At 38.3% G+C, this 20,430-nt stretch overlaps 1 protein-coding gene across 1 annotated transcript; it reads right to left on the bottom strand.

Moving 5' to 3' along the window:
- Positions 1-1,742: 1,742 nt before the first annotated feature.
- On the bottom strand, positions 1,743-15,973 carry LOC124880143 (protein NLRC3-like). The gene is made up of 11 exons (XM_047385085.1): positions 15,731-15,973; positions 15,391-15,508; positions 14,789-14,893; positions 12,892-12,996; positions 10,551-10,655; positions 10,282-10,418; positions 8,288-10,076; positions 5,583-5,756; positions 5,229-5,387; positions 5,051-5,097; positions 1,743-4,786 (listed from the first exon to the last, which is right to left on the bottom strand). Exons 2-11 carry the CDS (start codon positions 15,492-15,494, stop codon positions 4,257-4,259), a joined length of 3,255 nt encoding a protein of 1,084 aa, XP_047241041.1. The 5' UTR covers positions 15,495-15,508; positions 15,731-15,973; the 3' UTR covers positions 1,743-4,256.
- Positions 15,974-20,430: the final 4,457 nt, after the last annotated feature.

Below are 20,430 nucleotides of genomic sequence, written 5' to 3'. Positions count from 1 at the left end.
AGAAAGACAAATGGATTATTGAATTGCTTCATTATGTACAAACTAAACTTTTTCACTATGTTTTAGTCACAGACTAATAGATTTCTTTAAGTGACAGACTGCTGCATCCTTGGTGCACAAAGGAACATTATCACAGATCCTTCCTCTCAGCAGCTGTTAAACTTTAACAGCTTTGTTACCATCACTGCTCCCAAGAAGCTCAACAATGTTCACATCCCTGTTATTTTGGCCTTTTTTCCGTTTCTTGTAAATAGTCTTGTTTTTATATAAAGATATACACACATTTAGTCTGAGTATGCTGTTTTTCTTTCTTGTGTTGTAGTATTTTCCTTTACTGCACAATCTCCTATTATTATTAATTAGTTTTTATTTTAACTTTTGTGTGTATCTGCATGCTTCCATTTGCCTTTCACTTCCCAGCAGGTAATGAAATTATTGTGGAGGCACATGTAGAATTATGACTGGTTTGAAACTCTATAAGGGTAAAATTGCTTTCATGTGTTTAAAAGAAACTAAAGTTTGAATATGTTGATCATTGTTTGATGCCAGTTTAAGGTTAGTTTAATTGCTCTTTAAGAACAAAGAGAAAACCCAGTCATGAAAAAACCTCACATAGAGCAGAAAAAACAAAGAAAGAAAGGAGAGGAAGTTTTCTATGTGTTGAGAGAACAAAATGTTACTTACTGTGCTTAAAAATGATAGTTTCACCTGCTCCTTCTTCTTTTCTATTATTAGAAATAATCTATAACAGCCTCAGTGATCAGTTTAGTGATGATCCTGGATCCTGGTTGTGAAGAAGTCACATGGTAACTACAAGCCTGCCCTTTTGTTCTTGAATGATGTTTTTTTAAACAGTAGGAGAGCAGATGGGGTTGGGTTGGGAAGTGGAACTGGGTGGGGTTTTGTTTGGGTTGTAAACAAACCAAAAACGGTAACATTTTTAGTGCGATCCATTTCTCGTGATCAATGATGAAAATCCAAACGTTGTCTTCGTTTCACTTCTATTCATGTTGGATTCTTTGAAAAATAACAAAAGCTAACCTGAGGAAAGATTTAGGAGTTTATTTTATCTGGTTTTACAGTCTGTTTGAAATGAAAGGACACTTGCTTCTTTTCTTCGGTGTAAACCTGTTGGACAGGTGACCCTGCCTATCTGAGTCTTTGCCAACGGACCGTCAAGGGGAAACCAGATGTTTATTTTGCTCTTAGCCTAGAATTACAGAAAAAAACTCAACAGACTTTAGCCAGGTCACCAAATGATTCTGAGACTACATGGTTAAAAATCTTTCTTATTCCATTTTAGTTTGTATTAATCACAGGAAAAGATTATTCACTTCAACGTTTTCTTTCACCTAAAGTTAATTGTTAAATATGCAATGTTTAAACAAATACTGAAGTTTGAATAAGCCAAACAAATCCAGCCTATTAGGCTACACAATGATGAAGCTGTAGGTTTGTTGCTTCTTAGGAAGAAGGTCTCTAATTGGGTCTTTCTGTGTGGAGTTTTAATATTCTCCCCATACATGCAAGGTTTCCCTTCAAAAACATGCAGGTTAGGTTAAAAAGCTGCTCAACTTTTAGGTCTGTTGTTTGTTTGTATGTCTCTGTGATGGACTGGTTGATGGACGTCTCACCCATTGACCTTTGGAGATATGCTCTCCTCCCTTAAACTCTGCAATCTGTAACCTCTGAGCTGAGATACAGCATGATGACAGAGAAACAAGAGACCAGATAAATATATCTAAATGTTGAACAGATCTTTATTGTGAGACTGGTTATCAATGCAAAATGTGAAAAACATATTTACGACAGAGTATTAGGACCATTGTAGATCAAAGAAAAACTATTATGCAGCCACAGAGGAGTAGATTTCTACCTAAAAACTAAACGATTTCTAAAATAACTTCAAATTTTTACATAAAAAAACTTGGATATTTTCTGATAATGTAAAGTCAGATATTTGTAAGAAAAAGAACTTAAATGTACCAGAGACAAACACAGATGTTAACTAAGATTATAACGTCACCCATTTGCAACAAAGAAATTCTCTAAGATTGATAAAAATGTATAATCTTAGTAAACTTCTTTTTTCATGAAAATTTCTCACAATGACAGTAGATATACTAGTCTGCATATCGAAAATCTATGCCTTTAATCATGAACATTCGAGAAAATGCAAGCTTGTTTCTTGTACATTTGTGAAATTAATCTAGAAATTTCTGAGTTTTTTTGTGGTAACGGATTCCTCTGTGGCCACATTATTTTTATTCTTTTATCTAAGAACCCTAATACTTCGTCGTACATTTCAGTTAGAAAACTTTCCAACAAACAAGTCATTCTGCGGACAAATAACCTACTTTACCTCATGTGTTACATCTCACACAGCAGCAGACAAAACAATACATGACAACCAATCAAAAATCAACTATAAAGAGACAAGCATTTAAAACATGGAGCTCAAAGTAGCTCAGAAATGCGAACAAACCAAACAAGTCTATGCAGTAAAATTTTGCTACACACAATTAAATAATACAGTTGATGGAAAGTAAGCAAACTTTGATTTTATTATACCGTTAATATTGTGTTAGTTTTTTTGTTGAGATGGAAATAGGTCTAGTGGATGTTTTAATTCTGTCAGAAGCTGCTGATATAAAGAAATATCACTCACAAGTCTGCATTAACAGAGTTCAAGGTATAATAAATTAGTAAATAAAGATAATTACTTTGTACAAACTACAGGAAGATGTATTTACCATTATTTAAGGCCAACATTAGGGGTGCACAATAATAGGAAAACTTGCAATGTGCAATAAAATAATATTTAAATAATTAAAAAGTACTAATGTCTTCCTGCTTTGGGTTCATAGCAAACATAGACCCCAGAAAATGAGTTTTCTATCCGGCTACTGGAAGAAAAATTAAATGTAATACTTCCATCTCAACAAGGTTTTATTTAAAAAGTTACTTCTGGCTGCTGTGAGGCCTTAAAATGACTTAGCAATGACTTCACCTCCTCACTACCGATGTAAAGCTTTTTATGGAGCATTAAACACGTGTCACCAAGTATATTACAGGCACAGAAAGCTTGAATGCTTGGTACTTAAATATTTAGCTGTCCTTCAACCATATGTATATTGTGTACAGGGATATTGCGAGAACGATAAATTTGCGATATATTGTGCATCTTTAACCAGACAACCTGTTCAAACAGAAACAGTGTTAGAAATTATAACCCCAGTCAGCAACCAGGGAGATTGAAATGCTTAGGAAACATGTTATTAGAGTAAATAAAGTCACGTTTTACTGATGTTTATACAAATAATACTAGTAAAGAAATGATAATATCTACTGTTTTATATTTTACCAAAAAGCAAAACCAAAACCTCAAACTTGTTGAGAGGCAATGAAAAATTGTGTTTTTTACAACTTAAAGAGATTAATTTTTAATCTCCCATTCACCTTGAAGCTGAAGCATTCAGCTCCTTGTTACAAAAAGGACGAGTATTTAAAACACTGATTCAAACAGCTGATAATTAAGAAAACAATGAAACTCCTTTTAATAATGACGTATGTACAGAATTAGGTAAACTTAGGAACAAACTGACTCTCAGGGGTTGGGAGTCCAATCTAGGGTGAGCTTTTATTTTTGCACTTTTACAATACAATAACTTTTTTAAATTTTTTTGTCATTTACTTTGTGAGAGATTTAGGCTGAATTAGAAGGATTAAATCAATAATTACATTTATTCTACTATCTTCAAATAAAATGAGATATTGTTCAGTTGTAGTCTATATAAAACAGGGTAAGATCCTGTCCTTAATGTGGATCATTACAGCCCAAATGTTCACTACCAGTCAAAAGATTCACATATTTCAATGGTTTGTCTTTATTAGTATTCCTTATTTGTAATCTTCTTCAAGATTGTTAGAAAACCATTTCAGGTGACCCCCTGAAGCTCATCCAGACAATGCCAATAGAGCAAACAGTAATAAAAGGAAAGGTCAGCTATCAGCCAATTTGAACAATCTAAACTACAAAATATGATTTGAGTTATTTAAAACTTTTTTTTGGTTTGCTACATAATTCTATATACTTTTGATTAATAGTTTTGATGTTTTCAACATGTATCTACAATAGAGAAAGCAATAAAAAATAAGGAGAAGCCATTGAATGGCAAAGGTGCGAGCTAACTGTATCTACACACAACAAAATCTCCCCACTTCCTTTTTGTTTTGTGTTGTGGGCTTTCTTCAGGTTATTTTAGCAAACAAAACCAAGCAGAAGAATGAGGAAAGAGTTCAACAGCAGGATAGAGGGCCTCGCTGAACACCATACCTTTGTAGGTGTGGAGATGGCTGAGGTTGCCATGAGAAACTTTGTAGAAAGATATGCTGCCAGCTTCCCAGTCCAGATACACTCCAACACGAGAGCAGCGCAAAGAGGACACAAAATCTTTGTTTTTGTTGTGCTGCATGTAACAACCCTTCTCTGAGCAAATCTTGCACCAGGACCTCTCATTCATCCCCAACTTGCAGTCCGCTGTATCTCCTTTTCTGACAATGCTCTTGTAGGTTAAACCAACAGTGCAGGGCTCCACCAGCTCCACCTCAAAGTAGCAGCGTTCTTGTAAGCCCTGTTCACACAGGACCTGCAAACAGCGATCAAACCTTTCAGTGTGATCAGGATAAGGCTGCTCGTTCTCTACCCAGGCCACCTTTGTGTTCCCATCAGAGAGAAGCAGCTTCTTGTGTGCAGTGTTGGAGTCCAGAGTGAGACTGCAGGCATCTGGAAAAACCAATCTTCCTATTAGGTGTGATAAATGTACAGCCACAAACTAGAAGTATTATTTCTTAATAAACTGCAGTGTCTAATTTCAGAAAATTAAATCCAAACACAAAGAGTGTAAGTCTTTTTTGGGCTATTTGTAGCCTTGGTTTTCTTTATGATTTTAGTCTGGCACCTGAAGGACAGTTTGGCATTGATGTTATTGTCTTTCTAAACTCACCAGAAAGAAAATAAAACAACCCAACAAAAGAGTTAAATACTTACACTTTTTGAATCCTGGTTTTAGCCGATGTTCTCCATGATGTTCAAAACTTTAAAGAGAGATCAGAGATAGAAACCAATTTATTAAAACTATAAAGGCCTTGAAGAGGAACTCCCCTCCAACCTGAGTTCCTGCCTCAAGTGCCATAGACTGGAATGAAAAGGATAGTACAGTAATTACTTGAATCTTTCGAGCTGACATTTCTCAGAAATTATCTTTATTCCTGATTCTCCTGGATGGTTGTAGCTCAGGTCCAGTTCAACCAGGTGAGAGGGGTTGGACGTCAGAGCCGAGACCAGATATTCACACCCTTTCTGTGTGACATGGCAACCAGATAACCTGAGAAAAGTCAGAGGTTGATGCAACTGTTAGATAAATCTCTACAGAACCTTATAACCAGTACAAATAGATGCAAACAATGATTACAACTTAAATTTGTTTCCAATTTATGTTTTAACACCAAAGAAGTAATTACATTATATCCCATTACAGCAGCATTAGGAAAATAGGTTGTATGTAGATGTCAATACGTACTTCAGTATTTTGAGTTTGCAGCATGGACTCGACAGCCCATCACAGAGCATATTCACACCTGAGTCCATCAGATCATTGTTGGTCAAGTCCAGATATTGTAGTGGGGAAAATGGGAACTTCAAGCCAAAGACCAGGTGTTCAATCCACTCTGCAGTCACTTTGCAGTCGTTTAACCTACAAGACAGTTATAGGACCATGACTTGCGATTGCTTACACTTATACAGACCTAATCTAAAGCCTGGACACTAATACACATGGGTCATTATTTCTTATACAACAGAACAACACTATGAACATTCAAAGTCTTTCATTCAGTTCTGAAAAATGCAAGAGCTTTGAAGAGAACGCCCCTGCTTCAATTTCTGCTAACAAGCAACTTCTGAATGAGGCAAATAAAAAGAAAGGAATTTCTTGGTTGAATTGCACAAGACTACTGGGAATCTTGAGATTTCTGGTTCCTACTGCTATGTCTTTGAGAGATATAAGAAATGAGAACCTATAAACATTTGCAAATCCAAAATAAGAAGCATCCGATGCCAGAGTGTTGTGTGAAAATATTGCATGTTTTTGAGCTTGGTGGGATCATCATTTGCCCTCCAAATGCTGGATGCCAGTGATCATCTCTTTTTATAACTATTTCTGGTGAACCAATCATTGTCTTGGAAAAATCTGGAAAAATACATTGTACATAAGACTTTGTTAGGCCCATATCTCTCGTCCAAATTAGGTAAAATAAAAAAGCCCTTAAAAGTCATCCCCATTTGTTGCCGTCTAATTTTTGACAAAACAAAGTTCCTAAATGTCATGTTTGGCCCATTTGACATTGCTCAAGTATTGCCAATACGAAAACTATGGTTCGGTCATCTACTGTGCTCCAAAATCATCTTTGAGAGTCAATGATCACTGAAAGTTGTACTGTTTTTGATGTCCTTCTAATACAGTACAATTTGGGCCAATAAGATGTGTAAAGTAAAGCTTTCAGATACAACGGCAGATCTAAATTTAGTCCAGTCAAAGATGTTCAATTTAGGTTTTTTCTTTTATTTCTCTAAATTAAAGCCAAAACAAACCATAAAAGTTGTGCTTTGTTTTGTTTATATGAAATGGTCAAGTTCAAACTGAGCATCAGAATGGGGAAGAAAAAGGATTTAAATGACTTTGAATGTCACATTGTCACATTGTGTGGACAAAAATGCCTTGTTGATGTCAAAGGACCATGTGTACAGGTCCTTCTCAAAAAATTAGCATATTGTGATAAAGTTCATTATTTTCCATAATGTCATGATGAAAATTTAACATTCATATATTTTAGATTCATTGCACACTAACTGAAATATTTCAGGTCTTTTATTGTCTTAATACGGATGATTTTGGCATACAGCTCATGAAAACCCAAAATTCCTATCTCACAAAATTAGCATATTTCATCCGACCAATAAAAGAAAAGGGTTTTTAATACAAAAAACGTCAACCTTCAAATAATCATGTACAGTTATGCACTCAATACTTGGTCGGGAATCCTTTTGCAGAAATGACTGCTTCAATGCGGCGTGGCATGGAGGCAATCAGCCTGTGGCACTGCTGAGGTCTTATGGAGGCCCAGGATGCTTCGATAGCGGCCTTTAGCTCATCCAGAGTGTTGGGTCTTGAGTCTCTCAACGTTCTCTTCACAATATCCCACAGATTCTCTATGGGGTTCAGGTCAGGAGAGTTGGCAGGCCAATTGAGCACAGTGATACCATGGTCAGTAAACCATTTACCAGTGGTTTTGGCACTGTGAGATGGTGCCAGGTCGTGCTGAAAAATGAAATCTTCATCTCCATAAAGCTTTTCAGCAGATGGAAGCATGAAGTGCTCCAAAATCTCCTGATAGCTAGCTGCATTGACCCTGCCCTTGATAAAACACAGTGGACCAACACCAGCAGCTGACACGGCACCCCAGACCATCACTGACTGTGGGTACTTGACACTGGACTTCTGGCATTTTGGCATTTCCTTCTCCCCAGTCTTCCTCCAGACTCTGGCACCTTGATTTCTGAATGACATGCAGAATTTGCTTTCATCCGAAAAAAGTACTTTGGACCACTGAGCAACAGTCCAGTGCTGCTTCTCTGTAGCCCAGGTCAGGCGCTTCTGCCGCTGTTTCTGGTTCAAAAGTGGCTTGACCTGGGGAATGCGGCACCTGTAGCCCACTTCCTGCACACGCCTGTGCACGGTGGCTCTGGATGTTTCTACTCCAGACTCAGTCCACTGCTTCCGCAGGTCCCCCAAGGTATGGAATCGGCCCTTCTCCACAATCTTCCTCAGGGTCCGGTCACCTCTTCTCGTTGTGCAGCGTTTTCTGCCACACTTTTTCCTTCCCACAGACTTCCCACTGAGGTACCTTGATACAGCACTCTGGGAACAGCCTATTTGTTCAGAAATTTCTTTCTGTGTCTTACCCTCTTGCTTGAGGGTGTCAATAGTGGCCTTCTGGACAGCAGTCAGGTCGGCAGTCTTACCCATGATTGGGGTTTTGAGTGATGAACCAGGCTGGGAGTTTTAAAGGCCCCAGGAATCGTTTGCAGGTGTTTAGAGTTAACTCGTTGATTCAGATGATTAGGTTCAACCAATCCCCTTTGAGCTAAACTGAAATACATTCATTTTCAAAATACATCTTAATACAGATATATTTCTATTACTTTAAATAGAAAAAGGAAACTCACACAGCCTTTTTACTGCTCCTCACTGCTGGTATGAGCCTCCTCCTGCCTTCATCTGTTGTGTTGTAACTCTTTAAATCCAGCTCATCGAGTTCATTCTTGGACACCTGCAGCATGTAGGCCAGGGCAGAGCAGTGAAGGGGAGTCAACTCTTTCTCTGAACGATTGTCCAGTTGAAGATATTCTTGAATCTCGTCTTTGAGTTTATGATCTCTCATCTCAACCATGGTCTGGAAGATGTTGATGCAGCTATCTGGAGACAGGTTCTTTCTTCGAATAGATCTCAGGTATGTTAAGGCTTTCTTCTCTGTATCTTCCTTCGGGTCCACAGATGTCAACATGTCTTGAAGGAATCTTCGGTTGGGCTCAACCAGAAGACCAAGAAGGAATCGCAAGAAAAAATCTAGGTGACCATTCTTCTTCTCCAGCACTTTGTCAACAGTCATCTTTACAAGATCAAGTAAAGCATGGTTTTCATCATCCAAATTAAGGAAGTTCCTGAGCTGTTTGGTTTTCTTGGTTACAAAACATTCATAGACGTAGAGTGCTGCAAAGAACTCTTGGAGGGTCAGATGCACAAAAAAGTAGACCTTTCTCTGGGAGAAGACTTCTTCTTCTCTAAGAACTGTGTTGCAAAAACCAGAGTAGATAGAAGCTTCTTCAGTATCAATGTCGCCGTCTTTCAGGTCTTCCTCATAAAAGATGAGATTATTTTCTAGAAGCTGGATAAATGCCAGCTTTCCGAGTTTCAGAAGGAACTCTTTTTGTGTCGTTAGGACCTTCCCTTTGTGTGCTTCACTCTTCTTTTCATATTTTCTACTTCTGCGTTTTGTTTGGGCAAAAACAAAATGTGCCATCATCTCTGTCAGAGTCTGAGGGATTTCTGTCTTCTCATCTCCACCAAAGACTTCCTGGAATAAGACAGCAGAAATCCAACAGAAGATCGGAATCTGGCACATTATGTCTAGACTTTGTGCGGACTGAATATGTGATGTTATTCTGTCAGCCAGACTTGAATCGTTGCTGAATCTCCTTTTGAAATATTCCACTTTCTGAGGGTCAGTGAACCCTCTTATCTCTGTCACCATGTCAACGTTTTTTGCAGGGATCTGACTGGCAGCAGCTGGACGGGAAGTTATCCAGATGTTTGCATCGGCAAGTAAGTTACTATGGATGAGGTTTGCCAGTAGATTACCTACAGATGTTTTTTCTGTCAGTGATGACACTGCCTTCATGTTCTCAAAGTTTAACTGAAGTCTGCTTTCATCCAGACCATCGAGGATTATTATTATCTTTGCTTTGGCATAATCCGGTGAATCTTTGAAAGGTTGAAGCGCTGGATGAAACTCACTCAGCAGCTCATGGAGGCTTCTCTCTCTTATAATCAGATTTAATTCTCGGAAAGCAAGAATGAAAATTAAGTCAATCTCTTGGTTAGCTTCCTCCTCAGCCCAGTCAAGAATGAACTTCTGAACAGCAAATGTTTTTCCAATGCCTGCAACGCCATTTGTCAGGACTGTTCTCTGGGGTTTCTTTTGGTTGGGCAAAGGTTTAAAGATGTCAGTGAGGTTCACTGTGGAGTCTAATGAAGACTTCTTTTGAAGACTCCCTTTCAGGTGTCTTAACTCATGTTCTTCAGAAACTCCTTCCCTCTCTCCGGTGGTAACATAGAGAGTTGTGTAGATGTTTTTCAGTGAAGTCTGTTGGTCACCATTACCTTCAGAGATGAAAGAGAATTTCTTTTTCATTGCTTTTTGGAGGTTCTTCTTCACTTTTAAAATTGGGTCTTCATCTGTGAAAATCAATACACAACTGTGAAGTTTCATATCAGATGTTATTAACAGTCAACAGACTTTAACCTTAAGCCTCCGCATGCTTAAGTAATGTTTTACAAACTAATGAGGGATCACTAACACTACTCCATGAAGTATTATCAAACTGTAAACATTAGCTGATATTATATTAATAGTACAATAAACAATATTTTTAAATTTTACCATGTGTTTTTCTGGGTTTCTTTCCACACTTTGGACAAGCTGACCGGTCTGCACAATCTCTGCATGACCAGTGTCCACAGGCGAACTTTACCGGATCCCTTAGAGACTGTTCACACACGGAACAGTGGCTTGGTTTGCTAAAAGATGATCAACAAAACATGTCATTCTTTGATGACCTTCTCGAAAGAATGAAAGCTTTAACCCTTGATATTGGTTCTTCTTAACATTTTGTTAACTTTTTTGGTTATGACAAGAAGATGGTGGATTACCTTTGAGTCTTTCCAGGACCAAAGTAAATTGGCTCCATCTTGGATCTATCACTCTTTACAGACTCACTGCTCAGAGCAGGAAGACCAGTCCCACTGAACTGTGAACTACAAATGCATCGCTTTTAACTCAGATTATGTTTTTACATATTGCTCAACAAATTAAGGAGTTACAGCAAAGACATTGCAAGGCTGATTTTGAGCAGAGCCGTCTCAAGGAGGTTCATAACTAGAGGTGTGGTTCAGGTGCGGCTTTGCTCCCAAGCCCAAATTAACATTTGAACTTGATCTGTAAATAAATACGGTTACTCTTTATAATGAAAGCAAAAACTATAGCCATAAAAAAATGAAATTTTATGTTGATTATAAATTTGACTTACTGCAAACTGTACTGTGAAAATGTCTCAATTGACCCAATTTTGCTTCAAGGATTATTGTGAAATCTTTATAAATGGTTTCAGGGTTCTCACCAGGAATTTTTTGAGCATTTCAATATTTTTAACTGTTCCAGGTAGCAGTTTTTAACACATTCATTTATGAATATATATGTGTATAGCTGAATATTCAGATGTTTTTTTTTTCACAATATATTTCATGTAATGTGTATTTCAATGGAAAATGCACATTATAAATGGCTAACAATGAGAATAATAACTATCAATATGTGCCAGTGTTAGGCTGAAATCATGGAAGTGGTTGGCAAAAATAGCACGGCTGGCATAAAAGTAAAATCAAAGGTTCAAAAGGGAGCGCAAACAACCTACCAGCCTACCAGCTTCATTGGCAGTTATTTCCAGCCATCAAAAGGCTTCTTTCTATGCTGGATTGTTGCCAGAGCTCTGTTTCCTCTGCTTGTTAAGCCCTCCAACAGCAGAAATGATGTCTTTGTCAATGACTGACGCAGTGCTAGTACTAGCTGCTGGCCTGTCATTTTGCTCCACGCCATTAGTGGAATGACCGTCACCCAATTTGTCCTTAGCAGCTATCGGGAAGAGTGCCGTGATATGACGCCGTTTAACCCTTCGAAGCTAACATGATTTTAGAAAGCTTTACCGTTAGCGGTCACACAGGGTCATAGGATGACAGGAAGCGGGAACCGACTCAATGCATGCGCAATAGCCGACATAAAAACCACACAGAGAGGGAGCCCAGACGTCAGTCAAAAGGCCGAATGCTCATAAAAAAATGTGTGTGTGACAACTTTCAGCGTAGTGGCACACTACGCTGAAATGCGCTGGCGAGAACCCTGGGTTTCAGACAGCTGTTCTTCTTGCTTTTTTTTCCCAAAGTATTTTGGGTTTTTTCAGAATGTCCTGAAACTTTTCCCCCTTTTTATGGGATCTGCTAAGTTCCATAGCAAAAAGTACCGTAATCAGGTGGGAAAATCTTGTATGACCCAAAGAACTACAGCTGGGATGCAAAACCAGATTCTCCCTGAAGCAATTACTCAAGGGTTTAAATAGTTTTGTAAATGACAAACTATTGTTTTTGACCAATGAAGTTTTTAAATCACTGCAAATCTGGAACCAATAAAGGTCAAAAGGCATCTCAAACGTGGTTTCTGTCAAGATTAGTCTCTGCTTCACGCTTGAGAGGTCAAGTAACTTCTTCATGAGTAGACAAATCAGAGCTTTGTCTCCAGTTTACAAGTTAGCATTTCCAGTCTGTTGTAAGGAAGAAAAAGCAGAGCTGAAAGGACAAGCTCTGAATTTACAGATCCACCTATAATCCAAATTGCCTTTTACTTAGTAGATATACACCTCAACTTAAGGAATGAGATCCCACATCCAAGCAGCTGACATACGTTTCCTCCCAAGAGTAGCTAGGCTCTCCATGACAGATGAAAGGTGAGTAGCTCTGTTGTCCAGGTGGGAGCTAAGGAAAGAGCTGCTGCTCCTCTCCATCAAAAGGAGCCACCTGAGGTTGTTTTGTTATTTGATTAGGATGCCTCTTTGATGAGCATAGTCAATTAGGAGGAGACTCTGAATACGGCAGAAGGACAAGATATCTTGTTTGGCCTCGCTATACCTCAAAGTTCCCCAGGTCCAAAAGAAAGATGTCCGAGTTTCATTCCTGGACCTGTCAAAATTGCCACACAGATGGTGACCCGGATCACCACCAAAATTTTATGGATTCTTGAGTTAAGACACACCTCTGGAAAAAAATCATGAGGATTGTCTGCAACTTTTTACGGTAATTTGTTATCACACATACAACCCAAATATGTCCAATGGAAGTGTGTGTTAGACTTAGTAGAAATGAATAAAAGCTGACAGCTCTGACAGGTTCTTCTTTTTAATGTGCTGTTAACTTTTTTAGTTATGACAACTAGATTGTGGTTTACCTTTGAGTCTTTCCAGGACCAAAGAAAATTGCCTCATCCTTGGATCTATCACTCTTCATAGACACATTGCTCGGTGCAGGAAGACCAGTCCCACTGACCTGTGAACTACAAATGCAAAGCTTTTAGCTCAGATGATGTTTTTACAGATTTCTCAACAAATTAAGGAGTTACAGCAAATACTCTGCAAGGCTGATTTTGCAAGAAAAAGCTTCTGGTATAATTAGTTTCTTGTTTACGCCCAACTGCAGGCAGAACCAGAGGAAGAGAGCTGAAGAAATATCCTGAGCCTGAATTTTTTTCCATGACTGGAAGGTGAGTGGCTATGTTTGCAACACACCTTTAATGCATAACATATAATATTATAAGATAATAATATATAATAACCCTTTAAAACTTTGAAACCCTTTAAACCATGCACGGTTTATGGTCTTGTGGGCTCCTGGGCCCAAATGTATAAGAAGCCTTTCATTTTAACCTTGGTCATCCATTCATTTTGATCAAGGAGGAGTCTGAGAATATGCTTCCCCTTAAATGATAGATTCTGATTAATTTTGGCAATATAAATGGACAACAGTCAGACAGAAGTCGGACAAACCCAATGTGAGCCAACACAGTAGATTCTTTGGGCAGAGCCCCAGACTTCAGGGCCCTCTGAGCTCTTAGGCCCATGGGCCTGGTAGACAAGTTCACCAATCCATCCCTGCTTTTAACTAGTCACTTCACTGCCTGCCTATTGCTTAGTGTGCGTTCACAACAATAGCTACTAAAGCTCACATCACTAGAAGTAATTCACTTTCAATTGACAAGAGCAACAAAAATGACAATAACACTTAATTCGAAGGGGATGACATAAGAATGACATAACCCTGTCAGAAACATGACATGAATCATGAATATGTATCATGGACATAAACTGGCCTAAAACGAGCCAGAGGAAAAGGGGCAATAGCTAGCATGCTGCCTTGAAACAGAGAGGTGCGTGAGGACGAGTTTACCCTCCGCTAACTTCTTCCATAAACTGACGAGTGGAGGAATGATGGTAATGGCAGATCTAGCTCAGCCATGAAAGAGGAGATGCAAATGTTTAGATATTTCACACGATCGGTCAATGAGGGTGGGACGTCTGCCTTGGCTGTTGTCCCCGCAAATGTGAGTTGTGTTGAATGGCTTGGGCGGCTGCTTTATGATTAGATTCTGATTCGTGCCATGACAGAACTTTTCTTCCACTAGTTGCATACAGCAACCTCCTTGCGCACAAAGTGCAAAAACATGCACCCGGTTGCCAGAGCTTTTGGTACCAGCTCCTAAAGGGTTTTCCGTTGCTACCCACTGCCTTTATCCAAGCCCAGCAGCAATTACGCTCTGTGTCTTTATTGACATCTTTAGTGTCTTGCCCTGGCTTCATAAACATGCGGTCCATGCTCGGTGCGTGTTCCCAGTATGAGCAACACAGCAGCAGCACACGAACCGACTGCTGGATCTGAATTAAAGTTCTGCCAAGACCCAAGTCCCAACCCCACCCTATTTCTGATTGGCTAGTATGTATATCTAGTCCAGATGAAGGTAAAAGCTGCCCCTCTGTTAGATCCAGAGGAATGTCTGTTCAAATCTCTAATCCTGAATTTTTCTCCCCACAGGTGCACCGGCGTGCTATCAGCCCTGTAAATAGCAATAATAAACCCAGAAATTATCAGAAAAAACAAAACAAAAAAGAAAACCAAAACACAACTACAAAGACTGAAAGCCCTAAAAATGGCAGAATTATCAATAGACAACCCAAATATTTCCAAAGTGTGCATTTAGACTTAGAAATGAATAAAAGCTGACAGCTCTGACAGGTTCCTCTTTTTAATGTGCTGTTAACTTTTTTAGTTATAACAGCTAGATTGTGGTTTACCTTTGAGTCTTTCCAGGACCAAAGAAAATTGCCTCATCCTTGGATCTATCACTCTTCATAGATACAACACTTGGAGCACGAAGACCAGTCCCACTGAACTGTGAACTACAAACAGAAATCTTTTAACTCAGAGAATATCTCTGCATAATATTATCTATAGATTTGACTAATGTATATCAAAGACAAATTAAGAAATTAAAACCCAAACCTTTTCAGTTGTTGGTCATCAGATAGGTATGATATTTAATGAAATAGATAAGACCAGATATAATCTTAACATAAACTGAGTTCATTCATAACCTTGGTTATAACATAAAACTGTGTAAAAGCTGTCAGTCATTGCACATTTCTTTGAATTTTGCCTTTAATTAATATCTAATCTACTATACTTTGAAGGTGGTCTTGGTTATTATCTTAAGTTTTTCTTTGGATTCTATTTTTTGTTCAGTCCTTGATCAATTTCAACGAAAGGAATGTCATTAAGCCATTTGACTCATGCCTATGGACAATGCAGGCAACAACGTGCTAACACAATATGCTCAGAAAAAAACGTTATACAGTTTTATTTCTGTTTTAATTTGTTTTGTTTGTATTGTAGTTACCTGTCAGGCAGCTCAGTGGAGGAGCTTGTTGGTTCTTCAGATACTGAAGAGGAAGTGCTTGCAGATGAAGACTCTGACAACCTCCTCCTCTTCCTTTCAGCCATTTCTGCTGCAGCAACTAAAAGCAAAAACAAAATAGAAATATTTAATTGCCATACTGTTGCTGAAAATTGTACAATATCATTTACCATCAACCCACATTCCTGATTCCTCCCATCATTAGAAAATGTACCCACCACTGTATGTAAAAGATCTACATATGGTCTCGGCCTTAAGGGCAGTTTTATTGTCCAACCAACTGGCCAAATATTTTATATGCAAATATTAATACTTGTCGTACTCGTCGTCTTCCACTTTATCCGGGACCGGGTCGCGGAGGCAGCACTCGGTAGAGACACCCTGACTTCCCTCTCCCCAGACACCTCCTCCAGCTCCTCTAGGAGAAGCCAAAGCCGTTCCCAGTCCAGCCAAGAGACATAGTCCCTCCAGTGTGTCCTGGGTCGTCCCCTGGGCCTCCTCCAGGTGGGACGTGCCTGGAACACCTCCCGAGGAAGGCGTTCAGGTATAGATGCCCGAGCCACCTCAACTGGCTCCTCTCGATGTGGAGGAGCAGCGGTTCTACTCCGAGCCCCTCCCGGATGGGCGAGCTCCTCACCCTATCTCTAAGGGAGTGCCCTACGGAGGAAGCTCATTTCAGCCGCTTGTATCCGGGATCTCGTTCTTTCGGTCATAACCCAAAGTTAATGGCCATAGGTGAGGGTAGGAACGTAGACCGACCGGTAAATCAAGAGCTTCGCTTTTCGGCTCAGCTCTCTCTTCACCACAATGGACCGGCACAGTGCCCCCATTACTGTGGCAGCCACACCGACCCATCTGTCGATCTCCTGCTCCATTCTTCCCTCAACCTTGAACAAGACGCCAAGATACTTGAACTCTTCCACTTGAGGCAGGAACTCCCCTCCAACCTGAAGAGGGTGGGCTACCTTTTTCCGGTCGAGAACCATGACTTGGAGGAGCTGATCTTCATCCCAGCCGCTTCACACTTGGCTGGGAACTGCCCCAGTGCTTGCTGTAGGTGTACTGCATATATATATATATATATATATATAAACATTTTAATGCTATATGTAATAACATTAATTAATAACTATTATATTAATATACTATTAATAACTATAATTATTAATAACATTTTAATGCTATATGTAGTATAGAAACAAAATAAATAAAGCAAATTGTAACAAAATAGAAGAGGAAAATGTCCACTTAGGTTGCTTTTGCATAAAAACAAAAAATCACCTACGTCACCATAAAATATAACTATTTTAGGTAAAGCACTAATTGTAAACAACACTAAACTGTAAGCTTTAGCCTAATAAACTATGCAGATTTTTTGTTGCGCCACTCATTGTAACGTTCTCAATGAACACACTGTGACCGTCCTCCTCCTCTCTCCTGCTACATGCTATGGAAGCAAATGTTTCCCAATATTGAAATTAAAATGGATTGATACAAATGCTTTTTCATTTTCAAAATAAAGCTGCATTTTTTGACTCATAAATAAATTAAAACTGAATCATCCAAACTGCATTTTCATTTTCTTCTCCAAGACTTCTTAGTTTGTAAATTAATTAAAATGATAAATAAAATAACGTTTAATGTTTCATCCATTTTCCACATTTCACTGTGGTTTCCGGTCTGCTGACACATACTATTAGATTTTGTTGCCGTTCCAGGGCAGCTGCAGCTTCCCTTAGCAGCTCTGGTCAATATTTGGACTTGGTGACACCGCTCCCTAACGCACAAGTTGCGTAATGGTCCGGTCTGGGGCAGGAGAAGATGAGTTGCCACTGACATCATTCTCCTGCGCTGCTCGAAATTGCGAAGTCAATTTAATTTATGGAACACTTTTTGCAGGGGCAGACATGAAAAGGAAAAAGCATTTTCCTCTTAGTTTTCTCCTTAGTTGTGTCACACAATGAGCAGTCTTGAAGAAGAAAATTAAACAGTTTGAAAAATCTATTATCAATTTCATTTATGAGTCAAAAAATGCAGCTATGACTTTAAATTGAAAAAGCATTTATGTTAATCAATTTTAATTTTAATTAAAACAGCATGCAGCCTGCTTCAGTCAGTGTGAGGAAAACAAACAATGAGCAATGAGCATGCGCGCTGTCATACCTACCCCCTTTCTGTTTCCGTATTTAGTTGCTTAAGTAATATAATCTAATTTAAGATTAAATGAAATTGAAACGTAGCATTATAAGCAAACAGAACAGTAAAAAAAAAACTCGCGGCTCTCTCTAGCTAAGACTCGAGTCCTATCGTTCAAGGTAAAGAGTCGTTCAAAAAGAATCGATTCGTTCGTGAATACTTACAATACTACTTAGTGCAGGGGGCACAGACGAGATTTACGGTAGATTTGGTTTGACGTGGCGTTGCCTTGTCTTGCCTGTATGATTGTTAGCAAATTTTATTTTTGTTTACTTCCAGCTCTGAACACACGTCTTCCCTTTGTTTGCTGGCCGATTTGTTAACGACGTAAACGCCCTCATTTCAACCCCAAACGTCCGGCTGAACTAAAATACGAGTTTAAACTATATATTTACGTGTTTCTATTCAGTATGAGGCAGCAGCTGCTGAGGAAGCTGTAGTTTTACCCTCTGAGTAAAAACAACATGTCTGCTCTGCTGCTGTAACCTGCTACGCAGATAAAAATACAACCACAAGCACCAACATGTCCGAGTCCGACATGAGCGCATAGCAAAGGCAACCAGATACCCACCGTCCACTGCTCAGGTTCACTGGTCCTTTCAATATTTAGACCCTCTCAACGAGTCCTGAAGAGCAACTTTAACCGTGAAACGTCGCAGGGCGCCGTGGAAAGTCCCGTCTGGTGTCAACAACTAGTTTACTTTCAGTTTCGTTTTATGTTCTTATGTAAAGAAGAGTGTTGCACCAGGTAAATGAAATATAAAGGTGACTAATCGCTGAAATGTAATAAGTTCCTGCCACAATTAATAAAAAAAAAAATAACCAGCAAAATCCTAATTTACCCTTATAGGCAAATAAAACTAAGCTTTACTTCACAGTTTCACTGTAAAAGCTTCTGCAACATTACAAGATGTAAACAGAAGGTCCCAGATCTGATAATTACATGATCTCAGTAGAACCGTTAATTCAAATACAAGTAATTAAAATACTAAATATGAAACTAAAAGATGAGCTTTATTTGTGGCCATAACGAATGAATAAATGTAAATATGGTTTGATTTTCTTTTAAGGATCCAAATAATGAAAACAAAATATTTGCAAAAAGACTAAATTCATATTTCTACAACATTGAATGCGACCATCATGAAGCTACTGTGACTGTAGGAGGCGCTGTTTCTTCTGTACACCGCTTACTTTTTCACCACCAAACAAATAACATATGACATGATTTCCAAAATATTTTCATGTGACCCTGATATCAGAACACTCCCTCCTCCCATATATAGGCATTGACGGTAAGTTGAGGTGTACAGTTTTTATCAGTATATGATAAAAACACGACATTTTTTCAATCCTTTTTGCAGTGATTTCATGTTTTTATTATTTTAAATCTAAAAAATAAAAACCAACCAAATTTAAATCTCTACTTATTTGTTTTTTTATAATTCTATGTATATATATTTTCATGTAAAACGAAAACAAAATAACAACCAAATTTTTTTTTTTCATTGAGAAAACAAAAGTTTCAAAACATCCACAGATCATGAACAAAAGAGTAAGAAATCTACATCCAGTAAAGCCAAGTTATACAAATGTGCAAGCAAGTGAAGGAAAGGCAAAACCTAACTCAAAAATGGAGACATAATGAAGACTAACAGCAGAAGAAACTGCAGTTTAAATCAGAAAGTCCTCCTGTGCGCAGCAGGTTTTATTGCTTTCAGTGTTTACACTTAAAAGCAGAGCTTTTGTGTGATGAAATACCAGGAATAATTCAATCGTATTTGTTTGTACTGGGAAAATCAGTTTTATTCAAAATCTCATATTCAAAACTTTATTATATGTTTATAATTATTACATTATGTCAAACAAATAGACACATTATATATTCCACTCATGATTATGTATGCAAAGCCAAAACAGCAGTCTTTTTTTTTATATATATATTGATTAGATAAACCTTAAACAATTCCCCTCAAACATGCAGCACTGAACGCGTACATGACGCGCCCTGTGTGCGTGCAGCATCACTGACTGACAGTCTGTGGTTAGCGTTAGCTTTCGCTACTTTCCTTAACTGTTCATCGGTTTAGCAGCAGCGGATCTATCATTCCAGTTAGTGGAATATGGGTTAGCAAAGCTAACTTTTTGGTTAGCTATTTCGACCACTGTTAATTATTTTGTAGATGATCTGCACGGAGGAACAGTTCTTAGCACTGTTGTCTCACAGCAAGAGGGTTTTAGGTTCAAATTCGGGCCTGCATACTTTTTGCTTTGAATTTTCCGCTCTCCCAATGCATGGCTGTTAATTAACCAATTAATGGTCAAAATTGTCTTTCACTTAGTCTTGTGTGTCTCTGTGTTTGTCAAACGTATTCTATACAGTAATATAAACCCACTACTGTACAGGATTGAAAACTGACTACAGCAGAAATGTCACCGCAACACAAAGAACAAGTTGTGCTTTAAAACTTTAACTGTAATCGACTTCAGGTTTTTTACATAAATATAGTTTTTTTGTTTTTGTTCATGAAGAAGCACAAGTTAATAAACACCAGTTTTATTTTTATAAAGTTTATAAATGGTTTCTCTTAGTAAAAAAATAGAAACAAAAACTACATAGATAGATAGATAGATAGATAGATAGATAGATAGATAGATAGATAGATAGATGATAGGAGTACCTAAGTAGTAGTAAATATTTGTATTGTATCTGTAAATATCAAATATCAATGTAGTTCTTCACTACAAGTTTTGTGTGCATTAATAGCATTTTAATGGCATCTATAATGTAGAAACAAAAGAAAGAAAGTAAATTGCAACAAAATA

The sequence above is a fragment of the Girardinichthys multiradiatus genome, chromosome 14 (assembly GCF_021462225.1).
Source record: "Girardinichthys multiradiatus isolate DD_20200921_A chromosome 14, DD_fGirMul_XY1, whole genome shotgun sequence".
NCBI classification, from domain to species: Eukaryota; Metazoa; Chordata; class Actinopteri; order Cyprinodontiformes; family Goodeidae; genus Girardinichthys; species Girardinichthys multiradiatus.
The sequence above is the reverse complement of the archived record's forward strand: the minus strand, read 5'-3'. Positions and strand labels throughout refer to the sequence as shown.

Bases quoted from the DNA above. Each gene is read 5' to 3' on its own strand.
- LOC124880143 (XM_047385085.1), bottom strand. From the start codon at position 15,494: ATGGCTGAAAGGAAGAGGAGGAGGTTGTCAGAGTCTTCATCTGCAAGC. The intron at 14,894-15,390 runs GTAACTACAATA...TTCTGTTTGTAG, and splicing joins TCCACTGAGCTGCCTGACAG to TTCACAGTTCAGTGGGACTG. The intron at 10,656-12,891 runs GTAAACCACAAT...ATGCATTTGTAG, and splicing joins GGTCCTGGAAAGACTCAAAG to TTCACAGTTCAGTGGGACTG.